General features: G+C 41.0%; 1 protein-coding gene across 1 annotated transcript in view; it reads left to right on the top strand.

Annotated features, from left to right (window-relative positions):
- The window catches only part of ADGRA2 (adhesion G protein-coupled receptor A2), a 214,395-nt gene extending 196,113 nt beyond the window's left edge, over nt 1–18,282 (top strand). Inside the window, exons 9-19 of the mRNA XM_073653551.1 lie at nt 4,193–4,385; nt 7,869–8,018; nt 8,105–8,266; nt 8,357–8,575; nt 9,821–10,010; nt 11,021–11,229; nt 12,051–12,175; nt 12,256–12,379; nt 12,857–13,002; nt 14,297–14,386; nt 14,474–18,282. Of these exons, the coding sequence (XP_073509652.1) occupies nt 4,193–4,385; nt 7,869–8,018; nt 8,105–8,266; nt 8,357–8,575; nt 9,821–10,010; nt 11,021–11,229; nt 12,051–12,175; nt 12,256–12,379; nt 12,857–13,002; nt 14,297–14,386; nt 14,474–15,689 (2,824 nt within the window). The 3' untranslated portion in view covers nt 15,690–18,282. The remainder of the gene's footprint in view (nt 1–4,192; nt 4,386–7,868; nt 8,019–8,104; nt 8,267–8,356; nt 8,576–9,820; nt 10,011–11,020; nt 11,230–12,050; nt 12,176–12,255; nt 12,380–12,856; nt 13,003–14,296; nt 14,387–14,473) is intronic.
- Nucleotides 18,283–18,554: the final 272 nt, after the last annotated feature.

Raw genomic sequence — 18,554 nt, 5'->3', positions numbered from 1 at the left:
CCCCCTCTCCTCCCACCGCTCTCCTTTCTTGTGCCTTCTGAAACAGAGAAGGATGTAGGAGTAGGTACCAGGGGAAATGAGAGATTTGCAGAGTTAATATCCAGGCAGAAGCTATTACCAGATGTTACATCAAATCCTGCTTTATCTTCCTTTGGCAATGTTGGACGTGCGACAGGGTTCATAGACCAGGTGCTGACATTCTTAGGGGCCCACTATGGAATTCGGATGGAGGCATTTTTTTCATCTTTCTCCATGGTTGCTCATCGTGTCCCTAACATAACATCATACACATGAAGCCTCCATATTATGAATCAGTACTTGTAAGCCAAACCTAGAAGTGGAACCGACAAAGAGAATAACTATAGTGGAAAAATTTCCCATTTCCATTCAGTCCCACTCCTGGTTTTGACATAAAGGGGTATTCCCATCTCCAAGATCCTATCCCAATATGTAGTAGGTGTAAAAATTAATAATATTAGCAAATAACTTCAATTAGAAAAGTAGTATAGTTCTTCTGATAAGCTATGTCACTTACCCAATGTTCAGATCACTGTAGAAGCTTAGGTATCCATGGTTACGACCACTCATATAGTGATAGTTAGTTGTTAGTGGTCATAACCATGGATCCCTAAGCTACTGCAATGCCCTGCACATAGGGTAAGTGACATAGCGAATCAGAAGAACTAGACTACATTTCTAAGTAGAGGTATTTGCTATTATTATTATTATAATTATTACACCTACTACATATTGGGATAGGATCTTGGAGATGGGAATACCCCTTTATGTCAAAACCAGGAGTGGGACTGAATGGAAATGGGAAATTTTTCCACTATAGTTATTCTCTTTGTCGGTTCCACTTCTAGGTTTGGTGTCGAGTCTTTATCATTTTCACCTGCGGTGCTCTCCTGTCTGGGAGGAATCTACAACGCTGTTCATCCTAAGCATGAATATTATACATGGCCATTTTCAGAGCTGAACTTCTGAGAGGATATTAGCTGCTCCCTTTTTCGTTTCAAGCTCCATAAATGTGCGTTTTGATGCCAGAGTTTACTTTTTGATCATGGGGGTCACTTCTTCTTGAGTCTTTCCCCCTACATAGTGGCACCCTGGCCACCCACCTTGCTGGGAACCACTGTGCAGCCCCATGCAAGTAAATGGGGACAACTGCTGTTCACTACATAGCTAGGTGGCTGGAGCGTAGAGAAAAGTTAGAAGTGTACACGGCGTGAAATTATTCATGCATCCGCTTCATTTTCAGGATCATTAGGGGCCTTAGCTGTCTGACCCCTAAGAACAGAAACTGATGCTATGTCCAAATTTATATAATGCTCCAGATTATTATATCAAATGAAATTAAGACCAAATTGAAATAGAATAAGGAAGCACAAAAATGCCAAATCAGTCGCTGTGTATTTATTTCTGTATATCTCTGTAATGGTTGGAGTTCTGTTTTTCAGGGTGCAAAGCCTACTATACAAAATATGCATGGAGATAATAAGAACCTGAAGTAGTGCTATGGCTGTATAAGTGATGGCTCCACAATGTAATTGATACCTTTTTTTGCAGAGATCCAATGAAGCTAGAAATGAGAAATCCAGAGTAGAAGCCATATGCAAAGCAGGCAGGAAGTGCAGTGGGGGGTGTCAGTGCACTTTAGACGACTTCCAAGTGCACTGACAAGTCCCCAGTGCACTTACAGCTTTATTTGCATATGACTTAGACACTCGATATCTCATGATTCACACTCGATCTCCACATAAATCTTATTTTTATAGGCGTACAACCACCTATACAGCCATATCGCTACTTCCATATGTATAAACGTGCTGACACATTGCCTTTAAAGGGGTTCTCCCATGAGCAAAGTTAATTTTAATCAATAAATATTTTAAGAATAATAATTTCCACAATTGGATGTGTTTAAAAAAATGCTCCTGTGCTGAGATAATCTTATACATGTGCCCCTGCTGTGTACTGTGTAATGGCTGTGTCTGACCGTACAGAACATGGTCTGATCATACCACAGCTACTGGGCAGGGGAGGACGCAAAAGAGTATACAGATATTACAGCAGGGGATCACAGCTGATTCTTTCTGTGAGTAAAACATTTCACTGCCTGTTTTTAATCAATGTTTTACCTCACAGAAAGAATCAGCAGTGATCCGGTGCTGTCCTGTCTGTATACTCTTTTGCTTCCTCCCCTGCCCAGGAGATGTGGTATGATCAGACCATGTTCCTGCACGGTCAGACACAGCCATTACACAGTACAGAGCAGGGGCACATTTATAACATTATCTCAGCACAGGAACATTTTTTTTAAACACATCCAATTGTGGAAATTATCATCATTCCAAGAGCTATTGATTAACATGTTGATTAAAATTATTTTTTTTTTGTGGGGAAAACCCCTTTAAATAATACAATTCTACCACCACTAGGGGGAGATGTGTTAATATTGAGCTCAATGTATTCAGTAAACTTCTCCTGATGGTGGCTCATCCACACGTTGGTCGTGCTGTGGCTCGATACGTGTGTCTGTGAAGCTAAATGTTCAAAAAGTGTAAAAAGAATGTGCAGTGTGACTTGTCCTGCGTGTTTCTTTCTGTAATGGACGCTATCATGACAGTTTGTCTGCATAACATTTTCCTGTCCTTTTCTCCAGTCGGGCCCCCTGCTGGCTGTAACCACTTTCGCAGCTCTGGCACCATTACATATTTACTTTGATTTATTCCAGACATTCCAGGGCTCCGTGTATTATTTACTTGGGCTCTGCAGGAAAAACGATCAGTTTGAAATCAGTAACATCCCACAAAGCTCTGCCGCCAGCTCTCTTGATCAGAGTTTTCCATCTCAAACCTTTAAGATCTCGCCAGAGCTCTCAGATTCTTCTGCGTAACAGACAATCAAAGCGGTTTTCCATTATGTATAAATACAGTCATGTCAGAACCAAGAAATGTCTGTTCTATTACACACAGTCAATCAGGCGAATCTTTCCAATGTCTAGTAACAATCGGTAATGTCTACTCCCTAGTGACTGCTATGACATACGATGGTGGCCAAGGGACATCATCGTATGACATGTGCTAAAATTTATGTACTTGACCTTAGAAAGCACGGGGATGGCATAGCACAAGAATACAGGCTAGAGATGAAAAGTACAGATGTAGCAAAGGTTATCATGACTCACAATGCACCATGGAGATAACCTCTAACAGAAGATTCTCACCTAGGATAAGGTCATCATTGAAAAAGTAGTGGACAACTTCTTTAAAGGGGTTGTCCACTACCGATACAACCCTTTTTTTAATGAACGTGGCACCGTTACAGTAACGTCGGATCCGGGTCTCCCAGGGCATGCATGACATTGTTATGTTATGTGAGCCCTGCAGCCAATCAGTGGCCGCTATTGGCTGCTGCTGTATCACTTCTTGCTCTTGTTCGAGGTTGGACCAAAGGCCTTAACCTCACACAAGTGGAAGAAGTGATGGTTCACTACCTAGTGCTGTGTTAACTCCTTTAAGATAACTTGTCCAGTGTTCACATTAGGTTGAATTACCCTTTTTTGTGCCAGTGTCAAGGTAACCTTTTGTTAGATCTGTAGGCTGATGTTTGAACATCTGCGAATACATCTGGCAAATGTTCCTAATGCCGATGCAGTCATTCACGTTTTAGGCCATATTGGCCCTTCTAATCATCCATACATGTCCAGTGACACTAAGTGAAGGACAGTCTAGGGGCCGTGATCTGTCACGGAAAGATCTTTCACGGACTAGTGACTATCAGATGAAAATTTTAAACATGGATGATTTTTTTTCATAATGTAGACAGCATGGGAGGGTCTGTAAGGCCCCATACACATTAGACTGTAAGATGAGCCTGCCGACGTTGGCTGACGGTAGTCTAAAGTGTATAGGGTCCTTTAGACTAAGAACAACTCTTGTATTTAACCATTTTCCCCTAGAAAAATATCATTGATTTTTTATATAGTGCTAATTTTTCCATGGTGGTGTCAATTTTTGTCCTGTTCCTCTCACGCCCCAAATTTCATTGGGGGCTTGTTAACCTAGGAATGTCTGGTATGATACATTAGAATACTAGTTGGAATAGTTAGAATGTATTTCCACCACAACCTCCCCTTATGATGGTCCTTGTGCCTCACTCACTACAATGTGTTCTGATGTATCCACAGGTGGCCCCGCACACTGGCCGGTATAACGTCCTACCAGCCCTGCCTGCAGTATCCTTTCATGTCCGTCTCACCCAATGGACAGGAGAAGAAAGCTTCACGCCGGTGTGATCGATCGGGACAGTGGGAAGAAGGAAACTATTCCAACTGCCTGTACAAGAACGACATCACCAGGGTGCTGTACACCTTTGTGTCTGTGAGTACAGCAGGCCTGGGAATATTGGGGGACACACTATATATTATTAGATATCACTACATCCCATGTCACCTTATTGTGTTGGGACATTTCTAGGTTTGCATTAATAATGTGGTTAAAGAGGGCCTGTCACTTGCCATGAAGATGTCCTACCTGGTTGTTCTCCTGGATCTGTCATTATTTCATCTGTATTCATGCACCTCTCTATTACTGAGAGGTGCATGAATATACTATCCATAGTCAATTTATCCAAGTGGGCATGGTCAACAACACATCCCTATAGAAGTCTTTTTAAGGACCATGCCCAGGTGGCTAATAAGACTAGATTTATATACAAGGAAGAAAGGGTCATATCTAAGAAACAGAGATGCATAAGAACAAAGGTGACACCAGGTAAAAATGCCCAACACTGGCACTGTAAAACGCAAATAATCACATTGAAAATCTGCTTCGTTTGCTCCACACTTAGGGCTCGTTCACACATAACGTTTTTGCTGCGTTTTTTCTGTATGTTTTTGTGCCAACAAAACCACAGCATTTCATCATTTTATAGCAGCCAAATAAATGAGATTTCTAAAACATCACTCACACAGTGCGTTTTCTTTTTCTTGTTTCTTTTGAGCTGCGGTGCGGTGCAAGTCAATTCTTTCTATGTTTTTGCTGCATTTTTAACCCATTCAATTAAATGCATGAAAAATACATAAAAATTTATGTGATGTACGCAGCATTTTTACTGCCAACGCTCTTTGTTCACGTGGAAAAAAACACTGCAAAAAAGCTCTGTGTGAACATACCCTAAAATAGGATATCTGTTGTAGACAGTAACTTTAGTCACTAGTATGCACAGCCATAGGGTGGTCCGCAGTGAGCTCCAATCAGTGGGAAATCCAGTGTGTATAGTTTTCATGCAGGGACTCTTTGGGGTCAGTGAGGTATTACGCCTTTCTCATTGATTAGTCTGCTTTGTAATGCTTGTACATTGGGTACTACTGAGACTCGCATTTTAGAAGGCCTCCACCTAGGGTCTAGCTGTACACACTTCTATCAACCACGCTTCAGTCATTTGGATTTCATTATTATGTATTCCAAGGGGTAAGGATTCTCGTTGTGAGAGTGACAAGCCAGGTCTGGCATGCCAGCATGAGGAGACTTAAACGCCATGCATGCTCCTCTAGGAAATTAAATATGCAAATTGTCTCTTCAGAGAGTAAGAGAACTTGAACTCTAGCGCCAACTACTGGAAGTAGCAATCCTACAGGTCATTACACGGATCAACACATTTTTTACTTTTTTTCTGTTTCCTGTTTTAAAATATGTTAGCTTTATGTATTTTGAGGCGCTGATTTCAGAAATGTAATCAGAATTTCTGTAGCACGTACCATTTCTGAGATATTTTCATTTTACCATTATAATGATAAGGACTGTACATAGTGCATAATAAATTGGCACTTATATTAAACTTTTTATTTCAGAAGTGTATTTTTGGTAGAAATAACCAATGAAATTAATAATATGGACTCTCTTTATGATAATATACAGCACTTAAGCCCTGTCCAATCATGCATTGCATTAGTTGTGCACTCTCAGGTATGCCCAGACATAACTGTCAGACTTTGCTCTATTTCCAAGTAGCATTATATAATAGCAGCAGTAACGGCGCTGTAGTCTTCATGTGTTTCTTCTGTTTTGCAGAAAATTTCATAAGGAGAAAAACTGTTTAATAAGTAACGAGTTGCAGAATGTCGCGTCAGTGTCGCAATATCAGTGATCTCTTTTGTTAGATATGTGGATATTATACCCTTAAAGCCCAGAAAAGGCGTATAACTACAGTTGTTAAGAAGGTGTATGAGTTATATTTTGTATGCAAAATTGGTGACCAAGACAGAGCATGGGCTCCTCATACACAGGTGCTTCTCACAAAATTAGAATATCATCAAAAAGTTAATTTATTTCAGTTCTTCAATACAAAAAGTTAAACTCATATATTATATAGAGTCATTACACACAGAGTGATCTATTTCAAGTGTTTATTTCTGTTAATGTTAATGATTATGGCTTACAGCCAATGAAAACACAAAAGTCATTATCTCAGTAAATTAGAATACTTCATAACAACAGCTTGAAAAATGATTTTAAAATCAGAAATGTTTGCCTACTGAAATGTATGTTCAGTAAATGCACGCAATACTTGGTCGGGGCTCCTTTTGCATCAATTACTGCATCAATGTGGCGTGGCATGGAGGCGATCAGCCTGTGGCACTGCTGAGGTGTTATGGAAGCCCAGGTTGCTTTGACAGCAGCGTTCAGCTCGTCTGCATTGTTGTGTCTGGTGTCCCTCATCTTCCTCTTGACAATACCCCATAGATTCTCTATGGGGTTAAGGTCAGGCGAGTTTGCTGGCCAATCAAGCACAGTGATACTGTTGTGTGTAAACCAGGTATTAGTACTTTTGGCAGTGTGGACAGGGGCCAAGTCCTGCTGGAGAATGACATTTCCATCTGCAAAAATTTGACCAAATATTTCAGTCAAGCTGACAGTCTCACTTTTTGCAGTGATATTACTGGATTGTTTTCTGTCCTTGGAGTTGACCATGACCCAAAGGAATGGCGACTGTTCATTGATTCATCGATCTTAAGTTTGAAGGCTGTCTTGCTACACAATGGCAATGTCTACCCTTCGATACCTATCGAAGAACAGGTTGAAAGTCTTTTTCTGGCTTACAAGTCAATCAAGTGCAACATGTCACTTAAAACACATTTTCTTCATTCACACATTGACTTTTTCCCACCAAACCTCGGCGCTGTAAGTGATTAACATGGTGAAAGCTTTCATCAAGACATTTCCCAGATGGAGAAACGGTACCAGGGGAGGTGGAGTCCCTCGATGCTGGGTGACTATTGTTGGAATCTTGTCCGTGAATCATCGGACAGTGATTATAAACGAAAATCAATGGCAAAACATTTCTAAACTTGTTCGCTGTTGCTGACTTTTGCATTCGGAATATCACATGCCACTACAAATTTGACAGTATTCAGTGCATACATAGAATTGCATTCTTCTCAAAAATCCTAAAAATAGAGAAATTCTGAAGTTATTTCTGAACTCAGCATGGCAATTCTGATAAGATTCACCCAATTTCATGCAGGAAACAAAAACCTTGTTGAACAGTGTTATCGACCCTTTAGTGAGTCTTGCAATATGAGTTAGAATAAAAGTCAAACCAGAATCCCAACACAGTGTTTCAGGGTATTGCCCCTCGTCAGTGCAAAATATGAGATCTGATTTGGCTAGGTGAGAGGCTAAGACTGGGACCTGAGCTGTAAGGTTTCTCCTTGTGGAGAGTGACAAGCCAGGTCTGGCATGCCAGTATGAGGAGACTTAAAGGCCTTGCATGTTCCTCTGGGAAATTAAATATGCAAATTGTCTCTTCTCTCAGAGAGAAAGAGGACATTATTATGTATTAAATCTCAGTTTACTCTTCAGATGCCAATCAATGAATCTAACGTGCTGACGCTGGCTCACCAGTTGCGGATGTATACGGCAGAAGCGGCTAACTTCTCTGACCTGATGGATGTCATCTATGTGGCTCAGATGATGGAAAAATTTATTGGCTTAGTTGGCCAAGTGAAAGATGTAAGTTGTATCACAGTTTTTAGACTTTTGAGGGGGTATACAATATAAAAAAATTAAGTTTGCTGAAAATGTTATTATTCCTGCAGCTGGCAGACGTTATGTTGGAGATGGCCAGTAACATGATGATGGTGGACGACCATATCTTGTGGATGGCCCAGGTGGAGGACAAAGCTTGTAGCAGTATTGTCCAGACAGTTGAGAAGATTGCAGGGCTGACTCTCAGCAGTGACTCTCAGGACCTGTCTGTGGTATGAGATTGGAATCCACCAATATTCGTACAGTGGTTATTTAATTCTTAATTTTACGTGCCTTAATAATTTAATTCTCTGCTTTTCTAGAGCACAAGGAACATTGCCTTAGAGGCCTTCCTCATCATGCCCAGCAGTTTTGTTGGTCTAGGTTGCACAGCCTTCCAACGAAGAGATGGAGGAAGAGGTAACCAAAAGGCAGACAGGGACAGGAAAGAACCAGAGGCCAGCACACATACTGATCCGCGACTGAAGTTCCGCTGTACGACCGGGCAAACCAACATCTCCCTGACAAACTTCCATGTCAAGGTACCTAAAACATGGCTAATGTCATCAGTCTGCATTCCAAATCACAAAATGATTTTAGAAGGTAACCTGTAAATAATCTTTCAAGGCACTATGCCGGTCATTTAGTGTATTTAACTCCTTCCCAACATCCGCCAAACATCAATGGTGCATGTCTGGTGCGGGTGTATTTAATTTATAATAGTGGCATTTAAGGTGACCGCCTCACTGGGAGTTCGCATTCTAGGCTCCAATTCTTCCGCTGCCTGCAACATATTTCCATCCTTCCCCTGCGGCACAGTCAGAAGTCTGCTAAAGGCCCACATGGCTGCCGTTTCAGTACTTTGATTCATAGGAAACTGTGATTTTAGCTATATTTTGCAATACTGTACAGTATTGCAGCATATAGCACAAATGATCAGATGTTTGCTAGTCCAAATTCCCCGAAGGAAACTAAAAAGAAAAATTGAACAAGGTAAAAATAAAATGTAAAAAAAAAAAATTAACTACTTCCCTGTTCTTCCATTAAAAATGGAGATATTAGAAAAATCGAAAAAGATAAACTTTTTTGGTATCTCTGCCAAGTCTCCTCCCACAACTCCATGTCTTAAAAAATGGCGACACAAAATATATAAATATATACAAATATATGTATTTTTTTTTTCCTCCAAATTTGGGAATTTATTTCACTACTAAAATAAAAAAAAAAACAACTACCAAGAATATTATCACTGTAGTTGTACCTACCCGGAGGACCTTGTTGCTGGACCATTTTTCTTGCACAATGAACTCCATCAAAACAAAACCCAAAAAACAATTGAATTGCGGAATTGCAGAATTATAAGTAAAAACTATATAGCCTCATTTGGATTTTTTTTCCAGTTTTCCAGTACATAGTATGTAAATGAATGGTGTCATTAAAAATTACAACTTGTCACACAAAAAAAACAAGCCCTCCTAAATGGTAAAATAAAAAAGTTTGTGATCTTGGAAGAAGGGGAGGAAAAACTAAAGAGCAAAAAACGAAAACTGGCCTCGGTGGGAAGCTGCCATATTACCGTGGTCTTTGTTAGCTAATGCGCCCATTGTGGTGTGTCTAACCATTCCATCGAGAGTCTGCAGTTCTCTTAGTGACATTGTTGGCCGCACATCTTCTCGCTCCTATATGTAACCCATAGTATTATGTTATATAGTAACAGTAGACAACATGATGCGTAATAAGAGCAGTTTCCATCAGTGATTGTCACTGTTTTCTTTCTCTCCCTCCAGAACAGTCTTGCTTTGGCCGCTGTCCATCTACCTCAAAGCCTCTTTGCTTTGTCCTCCTCTCAAACCTGCAAACTTCAAGTCCTGGCCTTCAGGAACGGGAAGCTGTTTAGTATCGTAGGGAACTCATCACGGTGGGCCGAAGATGGGAAAAAACGAAGCATCTCCACACCGGTCATGTATGTTGGAACCCGTAAGTAATCACCAGTGACTTTATAACAAAATCAGAAACTGGATTGGAGTTTTAGGTATTTGGGGCTCGAACATTTAACTCAATTAGGTATAAATTTTAAGAACAGAAGTGTAGAAGAAGGAGGACATTCTGGTTTGATTTGTAATAATATTTACAGATGTCCTAAAATGATACATTTAAGGGCTCGCTCACAAGAGACGAGTGCTATCCGATGTTTTATTGCAGAGCACTCGAACCAATATTGTTCAATGGGGCAGTGCTGATGCCCAATTTTGTTCATGGACAGAATCTGCCAGTGAAAAAATATTACAGAATGCAGCGATTTCACTTTGAAATAAGAGCATGCGTACCCATTCATGTCTATGGGTACGTGGCAAGCATTGGACTGCACTCAAATGACATCTGAGTGCAGTCCAATTTCCGCAGACTGGCAGAATGGAGAAGATGAAGACATTTTGCTCTCCATCTTCTCCTCACAGTATGCTAAGGTTGTAATACCAGAGAGACACTATGCTCACACTCTAATCAGAGTTTGATCAGAGTGTCATTTACATAATCTGCTGGATTCTCTCTGGTGAGAGATTGTACTCTCCTGTGAGTGAGCCCTAATACAGTGATTCAAGTAGTGTAATAATCCAAGGAAAGAAAATTTCCTTCTGGCCGCGAATAGAGGAGCGCATGTCCAGACCCTTACATCAGCGGCCTTCATATAATAACAATGCACAACACTATGCATGCGCCAGTTTCTAACGCCAACTGCGATGTTAACAAAGTAGTCTGAGATATCCAAAATAATTGCCAAGGACCTTGTAGTGCCTGACAACCTCATGTTTAGCATATCCCTAGCCCTATTCCTATTTCATGTGAAGCTGGATTGGCACTGTGCTGCCCGCAGAGACTTAGAAGAGCAGCATGGCATGCAGCCAGTCCGTATATCATCATTCTATAATAGAGGGATAAGCTCATAAAACACGGGAAATACTTGATTAGAGTACTTTATTATTTTTCAGGTGGTTGTGGCATTACCAACCTCACAGAACCGGTCACGGTTACTCTCCGGCACCTGGTGAAGGGATCTGACCCTCTTCCGGCACAGTGGAACTTCAAAGCCTTGGAAGGATATGGAGGCTGGAGCTCAGAGGGCTGCCAGCTCCTATCGGAGGAGCCAAATATCACCAGCATGCAATGCCAACAACTCAGCAATTTTGCTGTGCTGACGGTAAGGTCATGTGATCCATTTCTTTCTGCATCTTCTAAGATATGGTACTAATATCTGATATTCAATATTGCGCACTGAGGCCAATACTAATTCTTAAAGGAGTTTTCCCGTCACTAAAATGTAAAGGGAATCTGTCATCGGGTTTTTGCTACCCCGTCTGTTAGCAGCCTCATTCCAGCGATGTATCACTTACTGAGCTGATTGCTGCAGTGTTTATAAAATCACTGTTTAAACTGCTACAGATCTACCAGTCCACGAATGAATGCTAAGCGCTGTGCCACACACACACTACTGATTGGCAAATTTCTGCCTATGCACAGTGTGCAAAGAAAGCTGCCAATCAGAGTTGGAGGCATAGTTTGACTACCTGAGTGCAGGTTTACTAGTCCTCTAGTGATAATCCCTTGATGACAATACAGGGATTTTATCAATATTGCAGCAAGCAGCCCAGTAAGTGACACATCGCTGGAATCAGAGTCTCTGCCCCTACATCATGCTGCTCTCAGATTAGCTGGCACCAACCTGGTGAAAGATTACATTTAATAAATAAAACTCTCAGAATTCTCCAAATAATAAAATTAAGAGCACTAGTTGTAAGGGTCTAGTTTTTTCAGAAATAGCTCCACTCTTGTCTAAAGGATGTGTCTGGTATTGCCGCTCAACTGCAGTTAAGTGATTGAGGCTAATCTGCAATATACAGAACATGAACACTGTTTCTGGAATAAGATGTTTCCTTCTAATACTGGACCCCTGTTTTATTTGTCTTACTGGCACATAACAGAAGTTAATTCATATGTCAATGAATATATATTTCCTGGCAGGAACTGAACACTTTCCCATCACCAACTGAACATGGCACCGACATCCTCCACCAAGTCATCTACTGTACAGCTGTACTTCTACTCTGCCTGTTCACCACCATTATCACGTACATTGTAAACCACAGGTTGGTGAGGTCTATGGAAAATACACTGATTAGCAACATTATGATCACAAAATGACATGACTCTTTTTGTGCTTTCTCAGCTCCATCCAGATCTCCCGGAAAGGTTGGCACATGCTGCTCAATCTCTGCTTCCACATTGCAATGACATCAGCTGTGTTTGCCGGGGGAATAACTCTTACCGGATACCTCATCGTGTGCCAAGCTGTAAGTGCTCCGCAGAACATAGTCTTTCAGGGAATTCAAGATGTACGTTCCTTAGAATGCTGACGTAAACAAATGTAAAATACCAGATTGTGGCATTTCTTTCATGTTCACGTAAAACAAATTGTATGTCATTTGCATTTTGGCTGGTCCAAAAATTAACCTTACTGTATAATGTACAGATAATTTTTAGGCATCACTATTTCAAAGAAGTTGTCTATGATTGGAAAAACATGGCGTATTTCAAAAAAGCCCCCCAGAAAAGTCTGTCCAAGGGGCGCCTTCTAGTGGGGCACAGAAGTAGAAGTGTAATTTCATTTGTTAAACAGTCTGCTCGAAAGCTGTTTTTCCAATCTGTGAAAACCTCCCCTACTTAGAAGTTTCCATGAATCCCATAAAAGATCCCATACTGTAAAATCTATTATTAGAGCTCACGCAAGACACTCATCCTGCAATTAAGGTCCATATGTTCCTTCTCAGGTCAGCATCATTCTGCACTATTCTTCCTTGTCTACTCTTCTTTGGATGGGCCTTAAAGCCAGAGTTATCTACAAGGAGCTGACCCACAAACCTCAACCACAGCAGGAAGGAGAAGTGGCACAGCCTCCGCAGAGGCCAATGCTCAGGTAATCTCAGGGATAAAAATCTTTTATTAAAGGGGTTGTCTACTACTTATACAACTCCTTCTCAATTACTATATTCCACCATGATAAATAAAAAACAGCTTGTACTCGCCTTCGGTCCTGGTGTCATTCCAGCAATGTTGGAACCAGGGCTTGATTGACATTATGTCATATGAGCCCTGCTGCCAATCAGCGGCTGCTAATGGGCAGCGTCACTCTCACTTACATTGGATGAAACAGATATCCGGAAGAAGTGAGAACTGCTTGTGTTCTCTGACTGCTTCATGTTCAGTTACATCCGAAGGAAGTCAAGAGTGAAGTGGCTCATTAGCGGCCACTGAATGGCTGCAGGGATCACATAACATAACAGCCTCACGCGAGTCCCAGGAGACACAGCGCTAACATCACTGGAACAGCGCCGGGACCAGAGGTGAGAGCAGGCAGTTTTTTATTTTATATAGGGGAATATAGCAATCGAGAAGAGGTTGTCCAAGTAGTGGACAACCTCTTTAATGAGTCCAGAGTCCTCAGTGATCATTATTTTTTTTTTAGCCTCTGTTATAATATATATATAGATAAATGGTACCAATACTTTGTTAAGATACAGATGTGTTGATCCACCCGTCCGCTGTATCTGTCACAACCCTTCAATAAAGACTTACATCCCTAAAATGGCTGCTTTTTTCACATGGGAGCTTATGGGTGATGACGGCATCTAGTACACAGTAACTTTTTTAGAATGATTTTTGTACATCTCACACAACACATATGGTGATATGTCAGGTCTAAAGACAAGTTAAGAAAGGACATAGCTATACATTTGCCTGAAACATCAATAATTTTCAACCCCTGAAGTACTCTTTTAATCATCCCAGCTCTACTGTAATGGTGACATCTTCTGCTTAGACACATCTTTCTTCTTCTACTCATGGTAAACCCCAACAACATCCTTCCTGCAATGGTGTCATCTCCTGCTGTTGCAGTATTCTGGGAAACCTCCTAACCAGGTTTTCAAGAGGCTTCAGGAGTCAGCAGAACCCTATTGTGAAACAGCGATGTTGTCAGATCAGGTTGAGACCCCATACTGAAGCCATATGACGGGTTAGAAGTCTGAGATGTATCTAGCTATCTAGGCTAATAATGGCATGCATCTCTAATAGGCTACTATTGCGGTATACATTTTTGTTCCCTTCGGCAAAAAAAGTATAGTGGCTTATACCAGGCAGGTGAGGCCAAAAGAAAACGCCTTTAATTAAATCTGACATCTTACATATTAATCCCAATTTTTGGTTTCTAGGTTCTACTTGATCGCTGGAGGGATCCCCCTAATTATATGCGGCATCACTGCTGCCGTGAACATCAATAATTACAGGGACAACAGTCCTTAGTAAGTGTCCCGCATGGGAAATGCTAAGTATTTGCTCCATTATGGCGGGATGCAGTTGCACATTAACTTGTGTGTCTTTTTCCTCAGCTGCTGTTTGGTGTGGAGGCCAAGTCTCGGTGCTTTCTATGTACCTGCGGGTTTCATCCTACTCGTCACATGGATATATCTTCTTTGTGCTGGGATATATTTAAAGCTACAACCTAAGGAGCAAAAGGATCTTGCGGAGGCCAATGATGTACAGCATGCACATGGTGGGATAAGTCACCTTCTGAGTGATTCGACTTCCATATCTGTGACCCTTAACTCAGCAGCCCCACCGGATGTAGACACCGTGTATTCCTTGCAAGTGCAGTTCTGGTCTCTGGTGATTGTCCATATATTGTATATTGTCCTCTGGATTTTTGGAGCCTTTGCTGTATCACAAGAATGGTATTTAAATGTTATCTTTAGTTATCTCTATGGGGTGACAGCAGTTGCCCTAGGGCTGTACATCTTTATACACCACTGTGTGCGACGTCAAGATGTCCAGCGCTCTTGGTTTTCGTGCTGCCATTCGTACACAGACTCATTACCAATCCAAGCATATGTGCACACCAGCTCCCCTGTAGATGACTCCCCACAGGTGTATATCGGGTGCAACCCTGAAGGGGAACACTCCGCTAAGTCTACATCATCCCCAAGCAACAGTATTAACTCTAGTACTGGACCTTGCAAAATCACCAATCTACAAGTGGCTCAAAGCCAGGCAGAAATCTGCCCACCTAAACCACCTAGCTGTGAAGAGAGCGAGCCAACCAACAATAAATTTGTGACTGCTCCAAGTCGATATATGAATAATTTGCATGGTCGTAGGAACCATAAAAGCAGAACTAAGCAGTATCGGGAAGGAAAACACCACAGGTTAAAGGTGCTACGAGGACCTTCTGCTGACCTGCCTTCCAGCGAAAGTGGCAGTGTCCACAATAGCCACTCTGAAAGCTATCATAGCAAGAACAGCCCTTTGAACAATGGCAGGGCGGTGGCAGCTAGGGACCCAGAGGGTGCACTTACCCACTCTGAAGGAAGTGACAGCAGTGGGCAACAGGCACAGGACTTTGCTAGAGCGCAGAGAAAAAGTGCCAGTCGGGACAATCTAAAACAAGCAAATAGCATGGAAAGGGAGACCAAGCGGAGGTCCTACCCTCTTAACACAGGCAACCAGAATGGGGTCTTAAAGGGTAGCAAGTATGACATCAACCTTGCACCTGCGGAGAGCACTACAGTCATGAAGACGGGTCTCTGGAAGAGTGAAACTACTGTGTAGTTTGTGTAGCCAAAACAGCATGTGCCATACATGTCACAGATCAAAATGACCGAGATGCCAACACGTGCTAGGAAAATGGGCTCTCCACAGCCACGGGTTGGGATCACAGATTGGTTGGTGCAATCACCTTGGACCTGACCCACGTGAACGCCAAGAATATATGTGCCAAAGTGTTTATGTATGTGTAATGGCAGAGATCACATTGGCTTATGGTAATGTACACACATCGGTTTGAGGATTGTGCCAATGTGTTGTACAGAGGATTTACGTTATCTAGTTCTGAAAGCCATTCAAGGAAAGTTGAAGCATCAAGGAACTATCTCGATTCATTTGCAATGTTTCAGACCTTGGAAAATACTTACAGCTTGTGAATTCCTGTAGGGATCTCGTTGACATAACCATAGCTCAAGGTCAACACCCAAGAGGAGTCAAGTCAGTGACCAGATTCTCAAATTACTGGTTAGCCAAGTGCCTTCTAAGCTTCCTGTGTTTTCCTCAATTAGCACTTTCTAAGCAACCTCCTCTTCAAAGCATCCTTTGGATGGTGCACTTATACAGATCACCTTTCACGCTTTTATTTCGCACCTTCATGTAGATTTCACCCATCCTCATGAGCCATTTTTATCCTGACTTGCTAAATGTTTTATATTCCTGCCACGTGCCTTAATGTAGCCTTTTAAAGGAATCTAAGAGCACATTACATTTCCATATTTAACAAAAGGAATCTTCATAATCTAATACTTTGGTACAATCAGTCACAGTGACCAAAAATTGCTGCCTTTGACCATATTGGTGCTTCAGAAGCATTTTCATTGTTTTTTTTTTACTTATCTGTATCATACACAATTGATAACATCCCGACAGACATTCACGAAATTCACTTCTGCATGTTATTTGTGTAAACGTTTTTTTTTTTTTTTTAATGTGTTATATCAGAGGGAAACATTTATTTTTCAAATATAGAATTATATTGTATATTGTATAGACAGATCAGGATCACTTTTTTGAGACCTGTGTAAATTTACATATCAGTATTAAACCTTGTCTCTGTGAATGAAATGCAAACTTTAATCATGAAAATTTTTTTTTATCTGTATGCAATGCTATGTAAAAGATTCCAGATGTGATCACATCGTATGGAGGTCAGAGAAATCTAGAATTAGCGAGGCAGCGATTATGAAATGCCTTCACAAGAGGTGCTTCGGCTTCCCTGACATGTCTGTTTTACAATTATTTGTATTCTCCATCAAATAATAATTCTGGAATTATCTTCTCTTAGAATTCTACATTGTGCCGTCCACTTAGAAACTCATGAATAAATTAACAACTGTGCATTAGCCTTCCTCTTAACTATAGGTCGGGTTTCTTCCTAATCTGATGTTGTCAGCACTGAATAGACAGTGTCAGAGGGTGTAGGGACATAGCCCAATTGAAAATGGCAATGCTAACATCCAGTTGTTATTTTACATAAGATTGCATAAGAAAACAGACATGTTGGGATTGCCAATAGACCCATTTTAAATATGTACCAAAGATTTTTTCGTCTTAAGGGAAAACCAAAAAGCGTCTTGCAAAGAGAGTCTCGTACCTAAATCCTCAAGATAGTCACTAGGCACTAGTTCTGCAATTATAATGTTCCAGAGGATTAAAGGGTTATCCTCAAGTCGTCTCTTGAGCAGCACACAACTTTCCAGTCTCCTTACTTTCCGGTTTCTGGCAGGGCGGGGTCTACTCCTTCAGTGAGAGTTCTTATGATAGTAGATGTTTAGTATTAGTAGAACTATAAAGCTCAGCACAAATTCTGCTATAAGACATTCAGCTATCAGTGGTTTGTTCTGGAATAATACTTGTAGAGATAACATGGCATTTGAACTAACACTCGGTTCAGGACAGTGAGAGCTGTGATTAGGAGACCTGCTCAGAATGCAGCTGATACTGAGGGCTGGTGATTTTGCTAGATTTATAACAGCAGCTTTTCAGAAGCTGAGAGGGAGATAAATGCTACATAGAAATCAATAAGCTGGACAAAGGTGGCTGGGATTTTAGGAGTTAACCTCTCTCCTGAAATGTAGCTGTTTACTGTCAGCAAAGGTCTGGGCTGATACTAATGGCTGAGCCCTATTGAAACCAGCTGTACACTATGAAAGATAAAAGCTCTCGATGCAGGAGAATGACAGCGGATAGAAAAAGTAAATCAATTGCCAACTTGCTTATTTTCACTCTGCCTAGCTAACTAAAGCAGTTAACTTGAGAATACCCATTTAAGTACGGTAAAACATAGAGTCTCCTGAATTGGATGCTTTTCATTCTTTAAAAAATAAAAAAAAAACTATTTGGGAGGAAACGGGTCTAACAAATTATGGCAATGAGATTAAATTCAGATGCTGGAGAGTTTGCACCTGAATATCCGAGCAGCGATCTTCCACTGATGCCAATGGATGGATGTCTCAGTCACATTCTATATGGTTGTTTTCATGTCTCCTAATAGAAAAAGACACTATTTTGTACCAAAGAAGTGATGTCCAAAGTATGTTTTTGTATTCTGTGAATTCACCAAATATTTTTTTAATTGTATTAAACATTGCAAAATATAGAGTTATGTCTTCTATAAAATGTGGAATTTCTTTGTACACTTGTATGCAAATTCACTTATCCATCATTCTACCTGGGCAATATTGATCACAGTTTATAAGGTATGTTATCTAAGGGGTAACCTTTCTTCTTGTGGAGAGTGATATTCTTGGCATGGCCAGTGTAAGGAGGCTTATAAGCCATGCAGTGCTCCTCAGGAAAATTAAATATGCACATTGCCTCTTCAGAGATGAAGAGGATTAGAACTCTAGTGTCACCTATAGGAGGTATCAA

The sequence above is a fragment of the Phyllobates terribilis genome, unplaced genomic scaffold (assembly GCF_046119375.1).
Source record: "Phyllobates terribilis strain yellow unplaced genomic scaffold, ASM4611937v1 Scaffold_11__3_contigs__length_659146591, whole genome shotgun sequence".
Lineage (NCBI taxonomy): Eukaryota > Metazoa > Chordata > Amphibia > Anura > Dendrobatidae > Phyllobates > Phyllobates terribilis.
The sequence above is the reverse complement of the archived record's forward strand: the minus strand, read 5'-3'. Positions and strand labels throughout refer to the sequence as shown.